The sequence below is a fragment of the Ammospiza caudacuta genome, chromosome 2, assembly GCF_027887145.1.
Source record: "Ammospiza caudacuta isolate bAmmCau1 chromosome 2, bAmmCau1.pri, whole genome shotgun sequence".
Taxonomy (NCBI): Eukaryota; Metazoa; Chordata; class Aves; order Passeriformes; family Passerellidae; genus Ammospiza; species Ammospiza caudacuta.
In genome coordinates this window covers 105,573,944-105,595,643 of record NC_080594.1, presented here as the reverse complement: position 1 = coordinate 105,595,643, position 21,700 = coordinate 105,573,944, and the positions used below count along the sequence as shown (strand labels likewise).

Here is a 21,700-nt window from a genome sequence, read left to right as displayed (position 1 = left end):
TGCAATGATATCCAGAATTCTTTAATCTTCTCCATTGTTTTTGTGGTGGAATATGAAAAGTTGAGGATCACCTGCATGCTGATGAACAGCAGTCAAGCACTGTTCCAGAACAAAAAGGGTGAGATTTTAACAGTGAAATTTGAAAAATAATAAGCTTTTGGTATCTCAGAAGCATGTTTCTTTACCTCTCAGAATTACTAAAAAAGAAGGTATAAAACCTATGCAGAAGTTTCTTCAGCTCCTATTTATTTGAAAAAGATGGCATTGTTGCTTGCCAGACAATATTTAGAAATCTTGTGGTTTCCTGGAATAAAGTAATGGATTGCTTCCCCCAAAAGACCATTCCATTTTTAGGAACCTTTTGAGTCATCAGTGGGATATTACAAGCTTGCAATCAGGCTTTTGATGAGTATTTCACAGTGACAGTGTAAGCCTTCTGTGATAAAACCAAAACTTACTGACACCCAGCTTCCCTCTTTGGCAATAAAATTGGATGCTGAAGGCAAAAATTAAATAACTTGGAAAGCTTAATAAAGCAACTGTTAAACAACTCATAGAGGCTAACATGATAATTTTTGAAAAAGAAAGGAGAAGAGCAGCAAAAACTGTGGGAGATGAAAAGGTAATTCCACAGCAAAGTGCATATCCTGGCTTAAGGCTGAAAAATGAAAGAAGGTGATTTCTAGAAGAGGCAGAAATCAAAAACCTGCAGACATAGTGAGCCTATTATAGAAGGAAAAAATCCTTATTGGTGTCCATTTTGTGTGGTGTAATTATTCAGTCTTTTTGAACTTAAAAATTATGTATCTTTAAAGTGATTTTTAGAGTACAATTGACTATAACTTGTAAAGTAAATTAGGTATTCAGGCACTTGGAAATTACAGCTAGGTTTGCTCTAACTGTGGAGAATAAAATTTTATCAATTTTTGAAATGCCACAGATCTGGCCACTTGAGTAAGTAACTGGTAGGACTATAGACCATCTGTCTTTGCTTGAATCAGTGCTAAAAGGGAAGGAGATAAATACTTTACCAGTGATTTTGTCAGGTATTTTCTGATGTGATCCAGAAACCTTGGATTCCATCCCATGGTCTGAAAGTATTTGTTGCAGTAGTTCTTCTGTCTGTTCAACAAAAGCTTGGGATCTCTTCCCATCTCCTTGTCCAGTCCCTAATTTTCCAAGCCTGACTCTTTTCCACACATGTCTATTTGTTCCAGGTTTTTTCTATTCACTGCCTAGTCCCAATCTCCACTCTCAGGTGGTCTCCATTACAGGATTTTCCCCTGAGCTCACTACCTGAGTCCAAATCACCATCTGGATTTACTTTCTATCCCTACACCAAATTTCTTTATACAGCTTTTTTTCCTCTCCCCTTTTACTCCGTGTCCCTGCTCTGTAGTTCTGTTCTCTTCTTGTCCAATCAGTCCTGGTTTCCTTTCTGTAAATTCTTGTCTGTCTCCATCACCTTCTCAGTTATCTCATCCAGCCACAGATCCTTGTAAATCCTTCTGGCTCCTCCATGTTCCCCTAAGGAGTCTTTAAGGCTCCTTCACCCTACACCCTTTCTGACCTTGGTCTGTCCTTTCTAACCAATCTATTTCCCTCTTCAGCTTTCAGTTAAAGCCACTTTGTCAAATGAACCATGAGACCCTTTCTCCTTTGTGTCTCTACATAAGTGCTTTGGTTTTAATCAGAAGTGACCATAGGGAATGTGTCACTTGTCCATCTGCACTTGTCATGCCTTGGAAGACATCTCAGGGGACACAGAGCCCTTACAGGAGAGAACTGAGCCAAAAGATGTGCTAAGGGAGTGCATCTCTTGTATTCCAGCTGCTGATGTATGGTCAGTCAATGGGATCAGTCCACAATAAAACTCCAAATGCCTGTACTGTACTGTTGAGTCCTCAGCATCAGCTATTTCCCTCTGCAGCCATTATGAAGAGAACTCCTAACGCCTATCACAGGACATTCATTGTCTCTGTCTCATTTCCCTTCCAAATTTTTATTCACTTTTCTACATTTAAACCTTAAACCATGTTGCCCAAATTATTGGACAAGTGTCTCTGAGATGTAAGGGACTCAGTGTTTGTGGACAATGGCCCATGGCAGCCAGGCTGTAGAAGATCATTCTGATCTCCTGAGTTCCTGGCCATGCTTTGTCAGGTTGGTGATGGGAGGTGATCTGGTCAGGGTGAGATGGTAGGAGAAAATTGAAGGTTGCTGGATGACAACTTTGAGATTCAGGATGTTAGGCTTACCCTGTCTGGGCTGAAATTTTATTTACTCCAGAGATGAAAGCATTTGCTAGATTTGAGAGAGATCCCTTGGAAGGGTATGTGGCAAGCACTCAGCCTTCACAGCAAATCTGCTCTCTTTCAGCACTCAGACCAAGATCTGAGAGTTCTTGGGCAGACACTGAACTAATTACTGCAAGTGAACAAAGCAATTGATCTTTCTCAAAAGCTTTGGCAGATAGATAGAAAATAACTGGGAGGAGGGCAGGGATCAATAAGAGTTTGAGAGAAAATACTAGTCTAAATGGCTGATTGAAGTTTGGCAAAGCTGAGCATATCTGGAAAAATCATTTCATTTCACATTTGTTCCAAGAGACAATATACATTGCTACATAGCCAGCAATGTAGTCAAAGTGATTGTGATCAATCTGTAGCAAAGGAAAGATGAGAAAAAAAGAATGAACATATGGGGAGGAAAATGTTTTTTTCTTCCTTAGAATTTCTTTACAATAACCTTGATAGTTGGGTTTTTTTTCAAAGTGAGAGATAGAGCATGTCTTTTGATCTAGCATGATGCTCCATTTGGTTCTGTACTCAGTCCACGATATTTGTGGTGACTGCCAGTGTGCTGTGCATGCATTCACACACATCAGCACAGAGGAAAAGCCATCAGTCCCCCAAACTCAGGTGAAGAGGAATTGTTCAGGCACTGCCAGAACCATTGGTGGCCATGTTTCTCAGTCTTACCATTACAGATCTACAAGGAAAATCATCCTAACAGAGATGGTAAAAGTATTAAAAGGACAGATTAGTCAGAATAACTAGTTTCATTTCACCAAACATCTAAATCCGGATCTTTCACAACTGGAACTCTAAATTTTTCCTAGTAAGTGAATAAAGAGTAACCTTTGTTGTATTTCCTGAGTTCTGCATTTTTGCCTCATTTATGGGTCTGAAAATACCTCAGGTTTTGCCACATGTATCTCGGAGTTTCTTTGTGTTTGCTTTTTTTTTTCCAAAATGGGTAAATATTTACAACGTTAAATTTTAAAGAAATAGACTTCTTCATTAGACCAAAGGTCATGTATTCCTCCAGTCTTAAGGTACATAAAATGAACTTTTTAAACTCCTCAGCAGGACATTTCAATTGCAAATATAAAAACGATATTTTATTTGTCAATGCTATTTTCTCTCTTCAAATTCATTTTAATGAAGTTATTTCAGGAGAAATATGTGACAGGTCTGTAGTCTCATGACTTGTAATAATTAATGTTAAGCATTTTATGATCAACTCCAACTTCTGTATGAATGAGATTTACAGGCCTTTTGAAGCAACCTGTTTTCTTCTGTTATTAAATTTTAGAGACCGAAGAAACCACCACCTCCATCAGCTCCTGTCATCAAACAAGGATCAGGTAAAGTGCAGTTGAATTTTTACAGCATGTGTCAGTGAGCACATCTAAATCTAAATTAAGTGTATTCAAATCCGTATAGAATTCATCTGTATCAAAATTGACAAGCAGATGTCTAGACTACAACTAATGAAATCACAATAGTTGGTAACCCTGAAAGACTGTGGTTGGCTTTAAATGTATTTAAATACTCAACCATCTATACCATTTTTTAAAATAACCTGTTTTGCCCCTTAATCATATTAAATCAGAGCAAGTGTGATACTTCAGTTTTTCAAATTGTTTTGGTTTTGTTCCCTGACTGGAGTTGATTGTGTGCATGTCCTTCAGTACAGACACAGTATGTGGAGTCTGACAATACCTGCAGGAGGAAACTGCACTCACTACAGATCTGATTTGTTCTAGAGACACAGAGCTTTTTAGAATATCTATAAAATAGTGTCATGCAGTGGCCTCCTCTGAGCTGCAATCTGAGTCTTGCAGATCTGCATGAATGCTGGATCTGGCTGGCTGCTACAGGTTTTAGGCCATAGATTCTTGGTTTTCAATACTTTTATAGCCCTAAGTGTAAAACTAAAAGTAATAATCCTGAATGGTTATGTAGATAAAGGTGTTGAAAAGATATTAAGGGGCTGAGTCTGATTTCCAAACAGAAGTGCTAGCAAAACTGATTTTGTGATCTGTTATACTGAATTGTGTGTGGTTACTGAGAGTTGAACATAGTTCTATTTGTAATTTTAAAAGCACCTCTCCATACTAATTTTCAAAAGTGCCTGCATTATTTATTTTTATCATGAAACTTAGTTAAAAGAATCTACTCACTTGACAGATCTCAGAAACCAAATTCCAGTTCCATTCATGTAAAAATACAAATCACAAGGCAGGGGATGCTCTCAGAGTTTTCATTTGTATTGCAGTTGTGGTGGAAACATAACTGTGGCTGGAATTCTTTAATCCCTTAAGCCCAGTCAGTTTGTAAAAACTCTGCAGCAGCACTACTGCTTCCCCCGCTGCAGGCACACATTAGAAACCAAAACAAATGTGTCCAATTTCCAGATAGTTTTCTTGTTACTGTGATGTGTTTCAGCTTTTGGTGCTGTAAAAAGTAAATTTTCCTCTCCTACAGACTTACACTGTTAGTAGAATTGCCACTTATACCAATATACAATTTTGTGTGAATTAATATGCTATAATTTAACTACTTTGAATTTGTCATGCAGTTCTTTGACTACAGAATCATGACCATAAATATATGTGTTGTTTATTGACATCCCTGGTTTGTTCTTCATTCTGTCTTGAGACTCAAGGAAATATAAATTTGATTTTAAATCAGTAATAGTGTCCAGAGAGAGCAGTATGACTTTGCCATCTAGTGGTGCCTGTGTAACAACGTCTTAGTAACCACTGATGTAAAAGCTTGATGTGTTTTGTAAAAACTCTATAAAACTTCCTATTTTTTTCAATTTATACTGCTAAAATTAGAGAATAACACTTTTAATAGGTACCTGCTTGCATAGAATGCTTTACTGTGTCACCATAGCATTTTTCCTTCTGAAATGTACCCTTTTTCAGAAGGAAAAATGGTTGTAAAAAGGATGCAGACAATCTGATTAAGGCCTTCTGAAGTCTATGTCAAAGCCAAGACTATTGCAGTTTTTTTTCATTTCATTCATTTAATTTCATTTTCATTTTATTTCATACTCATTCTTTGACAACTCCTGGTTGATAAGGCACAAGAGTTTCTTCTGGTACATATCTAGAGCTGAAAATCATCCTGTGTTTATTAGGATTAATCATCCTGACATCCTCTACTTTGTCAAATAACTGAGATTATACTTTATTTTACCACATCTCCACATCAGGTCTTACTGTTGATAGAAGGCAACAACTTCAATAATGCTTCTGCATATTTGACCAGCCACAGTGTGATGAATAAATTTAAAACTGTCAGTTGCAGCCTAAATAATTAAATGTCAGCATCTTCTGATGCAGAATATAAAATCAAAGCAGATAATTAGAACTTGTCTTTGTAGTACAAGTGGCATATGTGTAAAGAGGTGTCTGTATTATAGTAGAGATAGAAATTTATAATCTCTACAGCAGTAAACAGCCAGACATCTGTGCTGCACTTTACAAAGGAAGTGAAAACTGGAGAGCCAAATTTAGGGGCACAAATTCCTTAATGAACTAGTCATTGGAAAGCATTGGCATTTCACTGGGTATCTGGGTAAGCAACACAGCTGTGTCCAGACTGAAGGGTGGCAATACTCTGGAGTTCCTCTGGAAGCTGATACAGAGCTTTCCAAAGCTTCCTTGAAGGTGACTGTCCCCTGGGAGCTAAGGCAGGGCCATGGTGCCTGCCTGGGTGTTAATTAATCAATCACAATGCAAGTAGGAAGAACAACTGAGTCTGGGAGCTCCTCGGTGGCTGCTGGCTCATTGCTCTAGACTTGGCCTGAAAATGTCCCTCTGTGTGTTAATGATGACTGTTAATCATACTGTAATTAGGTACAGACTTATGTGTCTTTCTCTTTGAACACACTAGTGTGTGCAAGATTATCAATACATTGACTTGTGCTTTGCATAACTTGAGGTTTGAAAGGCTTTGATTGCTCAGGAGCAACAGCTTCTCCTCTCAGGAGTGAAGTCTTTTTCATAGAATCATTTCTGTTGGAAAAGACCCTTAATATTATCAAATCCAACCATAAATGAGAATTTAGTATTGTTTATTGGCATGGTATGTGGTACTATTGCCTGTCCAACAGCACACTTGGGTAAAGAAACAACGGCTGGTGATCACCACTGATGACTGATTTCTAGGAACCAGCTGCAGAAGAGAGTTCCAACAGCACATTCAGAAAATGTAAATGCACTGGAGAGTTGCATATAATAGAATAAATTGGAACAAAAAAATTGCCTTGTGCTCTTTGCCCTGCCTTCTCTGCTTTTCTTGGATTTCATTTACTGTAATTTTTATTGAAATGCTAATAGTGTTACCTAAAGCAGTTTTCAACACTACTAAGTTGAAATGGCATTAGCACCTAGTGGTTAGCCAATGCAGCAAAGCCAATATCCAATAAAGTGTTTGTTATAACGTGGGATTAGAAGATTTTATCTTGTATGTGCCAGGAAATTTTTGCAGAATCTTCCCGTTGTTGGTGCCACAAGTTCTCATATTTCTTGAAGCAACAGAATGTCAGGGCCTCCAGTACAGAGGCAGGAGAAGCCAGGGGCTTACACCTCCAGGCCAAAAGCTGTCAATTAAAATAGTCATGCAGAATGCTGCCAGTACTGCTCTTCTCCTCCTTCTAATATGTGGAAGTGAACAGCTAATAGTAGTGCAGAAAAAGGGGAGGGATGTGTTAATTTAATGTAAAATAATCTCTGTATATTCGGCTCCATCACGCTTTCTATTGACATTGCTCAATTAATTGATTTCCTAATGTTTCTGCACACTGTTGAGTCGCTCTTCATTCATGTCTGTGATGATAAAGGATTTGTCCGCATTTTTAAATCTGCAGTTATATTTTTTTCCCATAGAATAGTCAAAGAGTGTCTATTCTTTGGGATTGTACACTTTGGAAACTGTGAACTTGATTACAAAGACATAAATATCCAATTGCTTTTTTGTCATTATGGTACAGGCAAATATTTTATATAAATTTATGTTCAGTTTTAGCAAGACGTTTTCAAATTGGGGAATATAAAAAGCCTAAGAAAATGCAGAATTAAATCTTATGTCACTGTTTTGTTGGCTTGGTCAGAATTCCAAGTTTTTCTGTCTTTGGCAGGGACCACAGATCGAAAGCATGAAATCAAGAAGATACCACCCGAAAGGCCAGAATGTCTTCCTAATCGAACAGAAGAAAAAGGTATGAAATGTGCTTTCCTGCCTGTTCTCTGCTGAGAGATGAGGGAAATAGAACCAATGCACATACTCATTTCCCACTCTCTGTTTCCACTAAGTGTATTGTTTGGATGTTTGTTTTCCACTCTGATAGACTGTGATGATAGGCGTTTTGGAAAGGCTCTCATTTTCACTTATGGACTGAATTCAGGGTGTTCAATTGAACCCATCCAGAGCTGTTGAGTACATGCAGCCACCACTGAAGGCCAGGGGAGATTTGCTCTCAATACATGAAAAGCTGTATAAAGCCCAGGGCTCTGTAAAACCCAGGTGCTCGATCAAGCAAAATACCCCAGATTAGGGTGTACTTTTTTCTTAACATCTGTCTTCTTTGGTTCTCTAGTTGAAAGCTGGGTTGGTGGTTTTCCTGCATCACAAAGGGATTTTGTGGAGATACAGTCATTAATGCTTATGAATCACCCCATTATCATAGCCACAAAAGTCACAGGCAAGGCAGCGAAGAAACGAAAAAATCCTTCAAAGCCATGTTTGAACATTGTGAGAAATGGGACACAGTACCACACAGAGCAGGGACAAGCAAATTAAACCTTTAATAGTTTCATTGTGTTCATTGTGAATGGTGAATAGTCTCAGGAAAATAGCCACATCTATTCTCTAATTGAAGATGGTGCCAAGTTTGATATGTTAAGTGGACTATTAGATTGTAAGAACAAGTTTGTTTATGGGATTTTTTAATGTCTAAGTATTTGAACTTGCAGCCTTTTAAAAGGCACGTGTATGTACATGACTAAATGCAGTTATAATTTAGTGACAGAACCTTCAGACTTTGTACCAAGAGCTGTTTCTGGATATACATCTTAGCAATCTGACAAGTGTTTTAGCTATTTTCTCTACACAGGTTTGCTTTTGATGATGTGTGCTGCTTCTTGTGGTTATCATAGCAATAAAATTTTTGCTATGCCATTATAAGATTTAAAAAGCCAACTACTAAAACAGCAGAGGACATTTAAATATGTTACTCTGCTGGGCTATAAATATCTGTAACTTTTCTAAACATTGAAAAGAGGCTGTAGGAGTAGTGCCTGCATTTAGGATTACCAGGGAGTGGCAGGAATAGCTCATGTGGTGTGACAGCAGGGGTGGCACAGGAACATCCTTTGAGCTGTGTGTTGGCACACTGCCCAGCCTGTCCCTCATACAATTCAGATTCTTGGACACTGACGCAGTAGAAACTGTCATAGGATTAAGTGTGTAAAAATTACACAGTGTGCTGGAAAAGCTTTGGTGTTAGTGAGGACCCAATGAGTGCATCTGCTCAAAGCATACTGCCTGTGAGCAATAGCTGCTAGCTGGACTATTCCAAACCTAATGTGCCTAATGTGTTTCTGGGGATTTATTCCATGATCCTCTCATTCATGGGTTCTCATTAAGAACCCATTAAGGAATATCCTGTAACATTCCCAATACCTCTTAGATGTATACAGAGGTGTAACATTCCCAGCATATCATAGGCAGCATTGTCAAGGGAAGTGGGGTATTGAAATAGTAGTATATAAAGAACACAGAATCACAGAATCACAGAATTTTCAAGACTGGAAGAGACCTATAAGATCATCTAGCACAACTTTTGTTGTGTTTGTTTTGTTGTGTTTTGGCCTTTCTTTAAGAAAAATCAGTTCTTCTGGGGTGTGGCAAACACGCTTACATGTTTGTTTTGTACTAGGAATTTAGAGCACATTATTTAGAAGAGCTATTAATGTGTATTCTACTTTACACATGCACAGGCACTGCATATTTGGCACTGGGTATTAGCATGGTTTCCCTCCCTAACTGTGCCTAATCCATTCTGCAAATGATCTAGGTTTTCACCAGCAAGCTGAAAAACTCAGCATATAATCCTGTGCTTAAAACCTAAATAATAGGTCTGATTTTTCGGAGGGATTTACATTCTGCTAGATATTGTTAAATTTTTCTGCTTGTATTTTATTTTCGTTTAACTGTAGTTCACTTGAAACATACTTTTTCCCCTCCCAAAAATAGTATTTCTCTGTTTATCCAAGAGATGTTAAGAATATCCAGCATAATTATTTTTGTGAACTTCTAAATTACTATTGTTTCATATTAAAATTTAATATAAGTTGTGCTCGTGGGAAGCTGTACCATATGGTATGTAATTTCTTGCCATTCTTGTACTTTACACTCAGAAACCAGTAAGTTACTAAAATAAAAAATAGTATTCCCATCAAGATGCTGCACACATGTTTTGGCTGAGGAGTTCCAGGCAGAACAGCCAGGCAGGTTGAGCAACTGATTTGTGGCAAATGTATCAAATAAAGAATGATTTAGAACAGAAATTGAAAGGTTTTTCTTTGTATACAGTCTATCTACAAATTTCTTCTTTGAATGTAGACTTGTGAGTGCAAATGAATTCCACTTAATAATATCCCTGTTCTTTTTTTCTGGAAATGATTGATTTAAAGAAAGATCAGAGAGAGAGCAAAAGCAGCTAGACTTGCAGAAGCCTTCAGTTCCTGCTATACCTCCGAAGAAACCCCGGCCCCCCAAAGCCAACGCTGTGTCCAGACCTGGCACCTTGCCCCCGAGACGACCAGAAAGACCAGTTGTGCCTGTGACTCATGCAAGGTATTGCTTTTCTCCTGTCCAACGCTTTTGGGATCAGTGGGAAAAACACTCATTTAAAGAATTTAGGTCTTGCAGTTTATGTCCCAGTTTATTTCACAGTAAGCTGTATTTAAAGAACAATAAGAAAAAAAAGAAAATCCTTATAGTCACCTGGCTGGATCATAACTGACTTCTCAATAATAGCAGTCTTACACTGTTCATGACTAGCTCATTTCTACTGATGAAATTCTACTGTTGCTGCAACAGTGCAGAATATGTGGGGAATACCTGCATCAGAATGTTACTCTGATCCTGACTTTCTTAGTTTACCTGAAATTTTTGCAGCTTACCTTGGGCACTAAGTCAATGCACAAGCTTGGATTGTGCTGAGGAACAGCATTAGCAATGCACATTTCAAATATTGTCAGCCTGGTTTCAGTGTGGTTTCCTTGATCATTTTAGATCAAACTTTAGCAAAATACAAATCTTCAATGCTCTTTTAGCTGGTGCCACTGCAGAATAGTGCTGTCAAGTAATTATTCTCTAATGTTGGTTGTCACTCTGCAGTTACATAATGTTTTTATCACTGATGGTTACAGTCTTTGAGAAGACTGAGAAGCACTGAGAAATTGGACTTGCCAACACAAGTCCATTTATTCTCTGCTAGAGGAAAGGTTGCAGAAATTAAAGGCCTCACTGTAGTCCTAAGCAGGTCTAGGTGGCTACCTTTGAGTCATCACAAGTGGGTTGTGCACTGTAGATTTCCTTATGCATAGTGAATAGAGTTAGATGAAAAACAGAATAAAACAGTTGCCTAAAATGGGCAAGCTCTGCATCTTGCAGAAAAAGTGGAATATAGGCATGAAAATATTTTTACTGTTGTACTGTTAGGAAAATTATCTGCTATTGAACTACTGGAGTTCAAGTAGTAATAGTAATGGTGAATTAAATACCAGAATAGAGTGTAGGTTAGAGTGAAATGCTAGACATTGATTCCCTTCATACTTCCACATATGATTAAATTAAAAAATGCTCTTAGTAAGAATCTGGGGCAAATGAAAAGAAAAATAGGCAACTGCCTTGGGCTCCCAGTTTCATCTTACTGAAATGCTTTGGTTGTACATCTCTGAGAGCTTACTCTTCTCTCCAGATGCTACTGCCACAGCTTCTTTTGGAGTTGGCTTTGAACATGCTTGCCCAGTTGCTCCAAAATACAGCCCATACCTGCTGATCACCTGGGCATACTTGGAAATACAAGTATTTGCTACAGTCTTCTGATTTAGCTGTGTGATGTCTTGGAAAGACCAATACATACCCTAGTGTTCAGTTCACTGGTGAGGCATGCAATGGAGTAACTATTCTTCTGTTCTATAGTTTGCTTGAAATATTTTAAACATGCTATAAATTTTTAGCAATTTTTAGAATTTTGGAAGGTTTTATTGCTGCTCTTGTGGTTTCCTTTTTTTTTTCCTAATTACAAAATTGTATGAAGTAACCACGTATTTTTAAAGATATTTCAGTTTTCATTTTATCAAAGGCAAAAGGCACACCTAAACAGGCAACCTTTTTTGGTCTTAATGGTCCTATATCTAGCACAGAAAAAATGGAAAATACTTTTAATTACTTGGATAATTAAGAAATATGATGCTTCAAGTGGAAGCAGTTACTTCAATAAAGGTGTTTTGTTTTTAAATCCATTCAGTTTAATAAGATAGTAATTATTTTAAGACCTACTGGTATGCATTTCCATAATCTAAAAAACCTAAAGCAATTAGGATAAAAATTGAATCAGCAGAACTTTTGCTGACCTGTTGTAGTTTAGCCCTGGTGGGCAGCTGAGCCCTATGCAGACACTCACTCACACTCCCACAGCGGAATGGGAGTGAGAATCAGAAGGGAAAAAGTAAAAAACTTGTGGGTGGAGACAAAGACAGTAAAACAGGAAAAGCAAATGATGCATGTGCAAGCAAAGCAAAGAATGTTGCTACTTCCCATGGGCAGGCAGGTGTTCTGCTATCCCCTAGAAAGTTGGGCTTCATCACCTGCAGTGGTGACTTGGGAAGACAAATGCCATAACTCCAAACATCCCCCACCTCCTTCTTCCCTCAGCTCTACATGCTGAGTGTGGCACCCTGAGGTGTGGGACATCCCTGGGTCCATTGGGGCCAGCTGTGTCCCCACCCAACTCGTTGTCCCCCCCACCCTCCTCCCTGGTGGGATGACAGAAGGAGAAAAGGCCTTGACTCTGCAAGCACAGCTCAGTAACAATGAAAACACCCCTCTGCTATCTACACTGTTTTCAGCACAAAGCCAAAACATAGCACCTTGCAAGCTGCTATAAAGAAAATTGACTCTATCCCAGCAAAAACCAGTACTGGATCCTGAGGGGAAAATTGCTGTAGTTGTGTAGACCCACAAAGTGGGTCCTGTGCAATTTCCATGGCAGCTGCTAAGCCAAAGAGGGTTTTCTTCTGTACTAAGTGACTTGCATCTTATGCATATCACTGACTTTTTGTAGTGATGATTGTTTTTCCATTTAAATATAATCCTCCTTCACTGGAGGCAGAGTAGGGCTTCAAGGGCAATAGGACAGATAAAAAATATGTGGGACAGTGAATGAATAGCTGTCAGTTTGTTCTAATGACTTCACAGCTTACTTAGACGTACCATGATTATACAATTTATAGATAAGTCAATTCTCTGGAGTAGGCAAGCCATAAACACCTATAGAAGGTGCATCTTTACAATTAGTTTAAACCAATCCATGTCCATGCCACTGCTAACAGGGTTCCTTGTGCTGGCACCCCATTCCCACAGCCTCCCTTATGTTTAGCACCAGCATTTGTGCAGCTGCGCAGCCATATGGGTCAGGGAGTTGCTCCAGATGGCAATTAATCAATTTGCAGTGGGACTTCTATTAGTGTGGGGTTTCTCTCAGGCTGATTATCTGTCTGGTCAAGCTGACAGCCTGTGTGTATGGGCATAAGCAGAGAGGGACACTGAATGAGAAGGGAGGGCTCCACTCCTTTCACAGCACTGTGGATGCAGGGTGCCACAATGAGCCTGTTGATTCTTCTGACAACAGGATTGGGGGTTTTTTTTGTGGGGCTGTTGCCATATATCTTGGTATCTTTTGTAGGCAAATGGTAAATGTTGTAACTTTCAGCCCTAAATCGTGCCATTCTAAGAATCTCTCCAAAGCCATGCTCACACATTTCCTAGAGTGCTTCCAACTCACATTGTGCTCTCAGATTGCTGGGAAATGAATGTGTGCAAAACAGAGTATGCAGTCAGATGCTCGTTGCTCTGTCAGCCAAGAAACTCTGTTGCTTCTTATAGGTTTACAAATATATAAGCAATATAAGAAAAAGTTAAAGACCAAAAAATAAGAAAACTAATTGTTCCAGTAGATCACTTGGAAATGCCCTTATTTATCATCATGCCAATTAATACATTTTTCTATGCATGTGTTAAATTTCTTCTGCATCCTTCCTGGTGCAGACTTCCTGCCATTTGAGAGCTATGGAGGACTTGTTTGCTGTTAATCTGATTGTCTATTTTTTTGTTCGCTGGTCACCCTCTTACAGGGTTTAATGAGATATATATTCACTTAATCTATGACCTCTTCTGGGTTTTAATAAAAATTTTCAGCTCTTTATCACAGCCTCCCTGTAGTCTGAAATAGGGTTTCCAGCCACTTTGTGTTTTGCTTATAAGCTGCTGCCATGAGCTGAGGTTCAGGCCATCTGTCATCAGCTTATGGTATCAAAAGCAGACACCAATGAAAAAATCAGTAAGATTTGTGAGCTCACTACGTATTTTTTTGTCAATAGCTAATTATTGCAATGTATAGTACACATCTGCCTGGGTTGTTTCGGGGCAGATCTATGCCTTTACCCCTAAGCTGGGTACCTTACATACATCATAATTTTTATAGTGTTACACTGGGAATAGTCATTGTGGACAAACTAGTGTATTTGTCAAGTGACCTGATAATGATGGCAGGTACAATGTATTGCATTAACTGAACAGTTGTCACAGTTAATATCAGAGATTTGAGTGACTGTGCAATACTGAGTTACCCACTTACCACTGCTGGTTTTTTTTATATTGTTTCAGTAGATAAATTATTTTAGTAAACTCAAGTGCTTGTGGGAAAGAATTTTCTCCAAAGCAGGGATAATTTTGTTGCTTTTGTTTGATCTCCTGTTTGATTTTAAAATAGCTCCTCTGTGCAAAGTACAGTAGGTCCTGATGCATTACCATTCAAAGACATTTCTGACAAATTAGGTGATCGTTGTTCTTTGGACTGTGGAAAAAGTATTCATAGACTAGTCTCATAAGTAAAGTGCAAAAACATGGTGGACAACTTGCATTTATAAATAAATACTCAGAACTGCTGAAATGCACAATGCTAGCATTAGGTTCTCTTACTTTCTGCAGCATTCCAGGTAGTCCAGTTCTGTAGTTTGTGCAAGCCAATTAATTAGAAAAAAACTACAAAGAAGATGTTGAATAATGTCCCCTTGCCCTTGGACTTCCTTCGTGTTGAGATGCTGTGAACATCTGAAGAATTATTCCGGACACTAGGGTGTCTAAAAGAGGCTTTTTGGACAGGTGTTAAGGAGAAATGGGATAAGGTTAATCCGGACAGCATGTCGACTTGCTGGAGATTGCTCTCGCTGACATTGCTGGCACTTGGGTGCTGCAAAGGAAGAATACTTTGCTCTCTCATTATTAATTGCAAGTTAGCTACCAATTTACTGTAACCCACACACAAAATCTCCCAATAAAACATCTCCTCTTCTTGATCCAAATGCAGGAGTGATAGTCCAAAAGTGGAATTAGTGGGCAGTACGGTATCTGGCACGCTAGAGAAAGACTCCTCTGAAAGAAGCAATGACATCGGTAAGTTACAGTGCTTTCTACAGTTTGCCTAAGAAATTTATTGTGCAAGTTTCTGATTTTTAATGACTTTTGTATGATTCAAGAGGCAGATTGAGGACTTGGCAATAAATGTGAGTGCTTTTATATGAGTTTTTAAAAGATTGCAGGATTAAAGGATCATTTCTACTTTAATTAAAATAGTTTTGTTGGGGTTTTCTATTTTTAAAAAATATATAAATATATAGAATAGTGAGCTATTTTCAATAGGAGGCTCTTGTTCTTTTTGTTTAAAACTCTGAAGTAAGTGAGAAGGCCAGCAATAATAAGGCATACTTGTTTAACTGATGTAATAGTGCTGCCACGGTTTTAATACTGCAACAGATAGTAGGTTTGGTGCAGTTAGTAATCTTTATACTGTCCAGTACAAAGGAACAGGTCAATTTGACTAAATTTCACTGCATACACTAATTAAAAGCAGTCTAAATGTCTGTTGTAAACAACTTGTGTTCCTGACACGTGAACCATTTAATCAGGAGGTCACCTGGAAAGGAGCAACAACAGGTTATGTTTTGGTCTTCTCTCACCCTCCTTCCTCCTCAAGCTGGCAAAGCAGGAGCGATGGTGTTTGCTGGGTGAGTGCTGCAGAGGTGGCCCTGGGTGAGCAGGGTGCAGTGAGCTGTGTCTGTCCTGGGGCAGTGGGCACGAGCCCCAGAGCCATCTCCTGCAGTGAGCTCTGTCCCAGGGCAGTGGCACAAGCCCCAGAGCCATCTCCTGCAGTGAGCTGTGTCCCAGAGCAGTGGGCACAAGCCCCAGAGCCATCTCCTGCAGTTAGCTGTGTCCCAGGGCAGTGGCACAAGCCCCAGAGCCATCTCCTGCAGTGAGCTGTGTCCTAGGGCAGTGGCACAAGCCCCAGAGCCATCTCCTGCAGTGGGCACGAGCCCCAGAGCCATGTCCTGCCCTGCTCAGAAAGCCCAGCAGCTGCTGCTGTCGCTCTCGGTGCTCGCTCGCAGCTGTGCCCGCACACAGATCCGTGTTTGTCTCAGGCACAGCCAGGGATCCTGCCTGTGTAAGCATTGCTACCTTTCAGCAGGGCATGAAATGTCATTTTGGTGTGGTGGTGTCTACCCAGACTCCTCTATCAGTAAAGCATTTCTGTACAATAGCATCCTTTCAACAACCAAACATGCCTTTTCCTCAGATTTGGAAGTAGAACTTCAGGTTATAAAGGAATTTTAATTGCAACATAACATCAGAACACTAAATGCATTTCACATACGTCTATGAGCTTTCCAGCATACATAGATCTGCTTTTTGTAAAGCTTCTGCTGTTGCTATGGTTCTTCTGGAGCAGCAGGTATTATGCTTTTCCCAGGTTTTCATTTGGCTTAAACATGGAAAGCTAGAAGCTCATGATAAATTGTATGAACATTTTTATTGTAGAGATTATTAGAAAGAATGGTAAGGAAATGCAGACAAATTCTACCATTTAGTGTTTCTTAACTGTGTTTACAAATTTGCTTCAAGGCACATAAGCCTCTGCTTACTTGAAAGTTATGAGTGCAGGCAGCCTATGCTACCTGTGAGTGATGGAGATGAACTTTCTTATTCCTTGTTCTAGTTCCTTTGGAATCACTATCAGGATAAAAGCTTAGAGTGTTTTGTATTTTTAAGTTTTGTTGGTTATGGTTTTATTTTGTTTTGTTCTTAACATGTCAGGCAGGAAATCTGATTTATAAAAATTCTTGTTCATTTCCAGAACATGCAGTGGGAGCAGAGGGTAGCAGAGGGAGGAATTTGTGTTGCTTAGGGGTTTTTTTAGATGCAGAATAGGAGCCAACAAGAATCCATAAACCAAACCATGTTGCAAAGGGTTTAGCTGATGTCCTCCTGTTACCACTTACACAGAGAACCTACTGAGCTCAAGGATAAAATACTGTGAGTACTTAAATAAGTATAACTTGATAGGGTCAAACGAGAATGGCATTTACAAGGGCAAATCATGTTGTTCTAGCCTGTTAGACAACTTGTTAAAAGAAAAAATAAATAAATTATGAGTTTGAATTGAAAGAGGATCCAGAGATCAGAACTGCTATAAATTTTCAGGCAGCTTTTGACAGCTTGTGTAAAATATTGTCAAATAAATAAAAGGCATTTTAAGAGAGGCCAGAGCAATAAATCAAGGCTTAATAAGGAAAACCAATTCAGAGTGTATTAATGTCTTTTCCTGTGAGAGAGGTTTGGAGTTCAGAGCAGTTTATGGTACAATGTAATTGTAGAGATTTATGGTAAGTGTGTGATTTTGTTTGATTTATTTACAAAGAGAACAATGGGCTGGAAAAGTCTTATGGCTACATGAGTTATTAGAAAAGATGATGGATGTGTGAGAGGAGTTGTCCAGTGTGTTCCAAAACACTGCTGGATCTGGCCGTGTGGGTCCAGCTAACATTTAACAGTGATGTATCTTACTGGTTTTGCCCCTATATCTTGTGCTCTGTAGGAAGGACAAACTCAGCTTCTCTGAGGCTCATCCATCCTGTCAAAATGAATTTGATTAAATCTACCATTTGGTGTCTTTTCAGAAATCCAGATTTGCACAAGTTAAAGTGAACCTATGTGGCAGACAAGGTGTGACTTAGCATTAGCCTTTAATAAAAATTAAAGTTAAATGCCTTTTTAGCATCTTGGATGCATGACCATTCTGGTTACTGGGCTCCTCTTTATTATTCCTTTAGTCAAATACCATTCCCAGTCACTCAGCTCTCAGGGAGAACAGGGGTTAAAGCAACAATCTCTTGCAAGTTGCCTCACCCTCTTTCATGCTTCTGCTAAGTACTGATGGTAAATTGTGTGCTGAAAGTGAAAACCACAGCACCTCCTGGCTACTTTGCACTAGAGATGTTAATCTGGGTGGTGGCTGTCACTTTCTTAGTCCTACAGCCAGTCTAAAGCTCTTGTTCCTTCCCTGCAGAGCAGAGAAATGGAGAAAAAACAATGGAGACAGTTTTGGTTATTAAAGCAAAGCAAGATAATGCTGGATGGAGAACAGTTCATTATTCTGTGAAGCCTTTCTAAGGATTGCTAAGTTGGTTCCTTTTCTTTACTATGTTGAGACCAAAACCTCTGTGATGGGGAAGGAGAAGATAAAGGGCTCTTCCATATGCCATCTCTCAAAAAACAAATGAGTGATCAGCAGCAATGAAATCAGTAATGCCATCAACAACTGAGAGCAATATGCTGAGCTGAATTGGGAATCCAGATTCAAAACTTGCATTTTGTCTAGGTCCCTTGGAAATGGCATTTTCCTATTCATTTTCTGAGTAAAATTCAGAAAGTGGATCGGTGTTGTCTAACCAGAAAACTCCACACCATTAAAAACATTCTCCCCTGCACTTTACCAATCGGGAAAATCACAAATGCTTGAGCAAGGCTAAGATGATGTGCAATAGTGTTAAAAATGTTCTGTGAGTTGCATATATAAAAAAGTTATTAGCTCATTACTTGGTTTCCTTACCATGTTCAGCAGAGCCGTGACTTCACATGCAAATTTCTTGATGATAATTCAGTACTGATTACAATTTTCCAAACTGCACTGACATTTTGAAAAAATTCTGCTTAGCAACATCACTGCTGATTGTAGATATAATGGCAGCTCTTATTTCTGTTCATGCAATTACTTTTTCCACACTCTTTACGAAACCACTGGAAAACTAGCCTTCAGATGATATTATTTAAGAGGAACCATTCCCCATTCCTCCTCACTTTTTCTTTTGTTTTCTTTTTCCCTGTTTTCAGTGATGTCTTTATTTTCCTTTCCACACATCTTGCATTCAACTTTTCCTATTTACATCTCTTTGCCATGGCTAACTCTTCTTCATTTCATGAGGGTAAGGCACTTTTTTCCCCATTTCTTTTCTGTCCTGTCTTTGGTTTAGTTTACAATGCATAACAAGCAAATACAAAAAGAAGCATTTCATAGAATGCTGAAGTTTACATGGATATTACAGATTTTTTTTTATTAAAAGTTGAAATTGAACATACTGTGACAGAAAATCTTGCATCATAGTATTGAAATGAGAAATCATTATCATTTATTGTATCATAAGAAATTTTAGTGACGAAGGTCATGTGCAGTTTACATGTGGTGTTTGTCAATGCTCTGGATTCATTAGCTTGTCCTTGCAGACAGATTTTGTCTTCACAAATTGTAATACATATATTTCATCGTGAAAAAGCATTTAGAAACATACTAGTATGGTTTTCTAGTCTGAAAGTGGAAAAAAATCACAGCATACATACAGTAAAAATTTAATGAGTGTTCAGGACACTCAGTGGAAAGTGTGTGGTCATGTACCCAAGGCTGTGCTTAAATCACAGTGGTTACTTGCATCTGTTTGCACATCTCTCCCAACACTGGTCTGGATTGGCAGTGGCATTTTGAGCTTTGAAAATGCTTCTAAAGCAACATAAGCTACACTACAATAAACCCTGCTCTACAAACTGGTTCCTACATAGAGCTACCAACAGCTTCAATTCAGGCCTTATGGCATAACTTGACCTTTCTTTAGGTGATATGTTTCTTTTCCATTTCATAAAGAATTTTGTACATGACGGCCAGTGTGATGGCAGAAACCTGTAGCAGATGGAATAGCTTAGTGGATGTAATGGGTTGAGCACTGACCAAATGCCAGTGTACCTACCAAAACAGTGGATCAAAACCTAATGCTTTCCAAAAAATAGTATTGGGTTATTCCTGCAAGTCAGGATCAATCCCACATCTTCTAATTACACACACAGACACACAGACACACACACGGAGACGCACACACAGACACACACACTTTGGAATTCTGGCATCCTGAAACAAGCCTTGTCTATCCAAAGCAGGGTTGCTTTGTCATCAACTGATACTAAAATCCATATGGATTTAAGCTAAGTGATTTAGGAATAAACCCCAAAGAATTAAAAATAATGTATCTACTGTGGAAATGATCAGTTAATCCCCACGAAAAGCCATTTCTGTGCTTTGCAGAAAGACTGAGTTGCACAGAGCCAAGTGGACACATCTTTCCAATATTTTTCCTGGCTCTTTACACATTTGCTTAGTATTTATGAAAGCAGTTAATAATCTTCACTGGTGCTAACATAAGGCACATATACCTTCATTGATTCCTGCTGAAACATCTAATGATGGTATGAAATATTGCAAGAGCTTCCCTGGAAGCTGGTCAGTGCAAGTCCATTTTTTAGCATTTCTTCAGGCTTTAATCTGCAGGTTATTTGCTGGTGGATCATGGAGTCCTGGCCAAAGCCATGTGATTACCCATTCTTTTTGTTTTTCTGTCCCTCCCTGCAAGACTGGTGCTAGGTTGCCTGAAGGGATAGTTAAAAATACCCTCTTGAAAATATCTAATAAACAAACTAAATTTTTTTCAGTATATCAAGTTTCCTTGAACTGTATTTGCAGTTGTTCTAGAGCTGCATTTATCAGAAGAGGTGATTGCTGTGCTTCTAACTGCAAGAAAAAGTGATCTAATAAGATTTGGCCCACACTAGGGAAAAAGATGGAGAATATTTCTGGGGAAATGTTGTAGAATGGAGCACATTTGTCTTTAAATCACAGGCTGTTTTACTGTGAGATATTATAATTATTTTGCCTGAAAACACAGAATGAATGTTGGAAAATCAGAAAATACTGGTTTTTAAATATAAGTGTTGGAGGACAAAATGTGACTCATATAATGAAGATCAAAATCTGTCTAAACCTCTTTCTATGCTGCTATTCATACTCATTTTAATAGGGCAATGCAAAGGAACAGAATTGCCCAACTGGTTTAAGTTGCAATATTTACATCAGTGAGTCAAAATTGCACATAAAACATAGTTCTGGACTGTAAATATTGTAATCAGGAATATGGTAATGGTCCTTCATATAATTTAAGTAGGGCTCTTGTCCTGAAGGGTCCAGAAAAAAGCAGTAAACTAGAAATTTAAATTGGTTGCCATGTGTATCAAGTTGAGGTGCCTGAAAACAGCATATCCATTTCCTCTAGCTCCTCAGTTTTCTTGACCTTTCAGTTCTTTCTTGGCATGTTCTGAATTGTTAAAAATAAAATCCTTATGAGGGCACTGGCAAGTGGTTAGCAGAGCTCATTATGGCAACTCATTTCTACATTCAGCTATTAAAGTGATAAAAGTCAGGACTGAAATGGGAGAATATAATTGGGTGCTTTAGGAGAGGTTGTCCTAAAGTCACAGCAGCTGTGCAGTGACAGTCCTGGGGAGCCAGGTGAGCTGGGCTGTTTCACCCCAGGGCACAGAGCTGGGTGGGCAGCTCTCCCTGGCGCATGAATAAAGGAGCCCTGAATAAAGGAGCACCCCTGAATAAAGGAGCCTTGCAGCCAGGGAGCCCTCCTCCTAAAACTGCATTACCCAAACCTTTGGAAAACAGTCTGTGATTCATTCTGAGTGAGATTTGCTGCCTGGACCCTGGCTGGGAGTATGGCTGTCTTCCTCAAAGGGTACAGTGCTGTTCAGCATGGAGGGAGTAGCAGAATCTGGATGCTTGAAATAGTTAAAATAATTGTAGTCTTCTGAAAATTCCAACTAACATTCAGATTATTGAGTTGTTTTTAAATTTCTACTATATATTGAATGGGGCACTAATGCAGAAGATTTTG

At 38.9% G+C, this 21,700-nt stretch overlaps 1 protein-coding gene across 2 annotated transcripts in view; it reads left to right on the top strand.

Moving 5' to 3' along the window:
• The window catches only part of SH3KBP1 (SH3 domain containing kinase binding protein 1), a 213,979-nt gene that overhangs the window by 177,923 nt on the left and 14,356 nt on the right, over nt 1–21,700 (top strand). For both annotated transcript variants that reach the window (XM_058821978.1, XM_058821985.1), the window contains 4 exons: nt 3,598–3,649; nt 7,438–7,518; nt 9,995–10,157; nt 14,959–15,044. In XM_058821978.1, the coding sequence (XP_058677961.1) occupies nt 3,598–3,649; nt 7,438–7,518; nt 9,995–10,157; nt 14,959–15,044 (382 nt within the window). The remainder of the gene's footprint in view (nt 1–3,597; nt 3,650–7,437; nt 7,519–9,994; nt 10,158–14,958; nt 15,045–21,700) is intronic.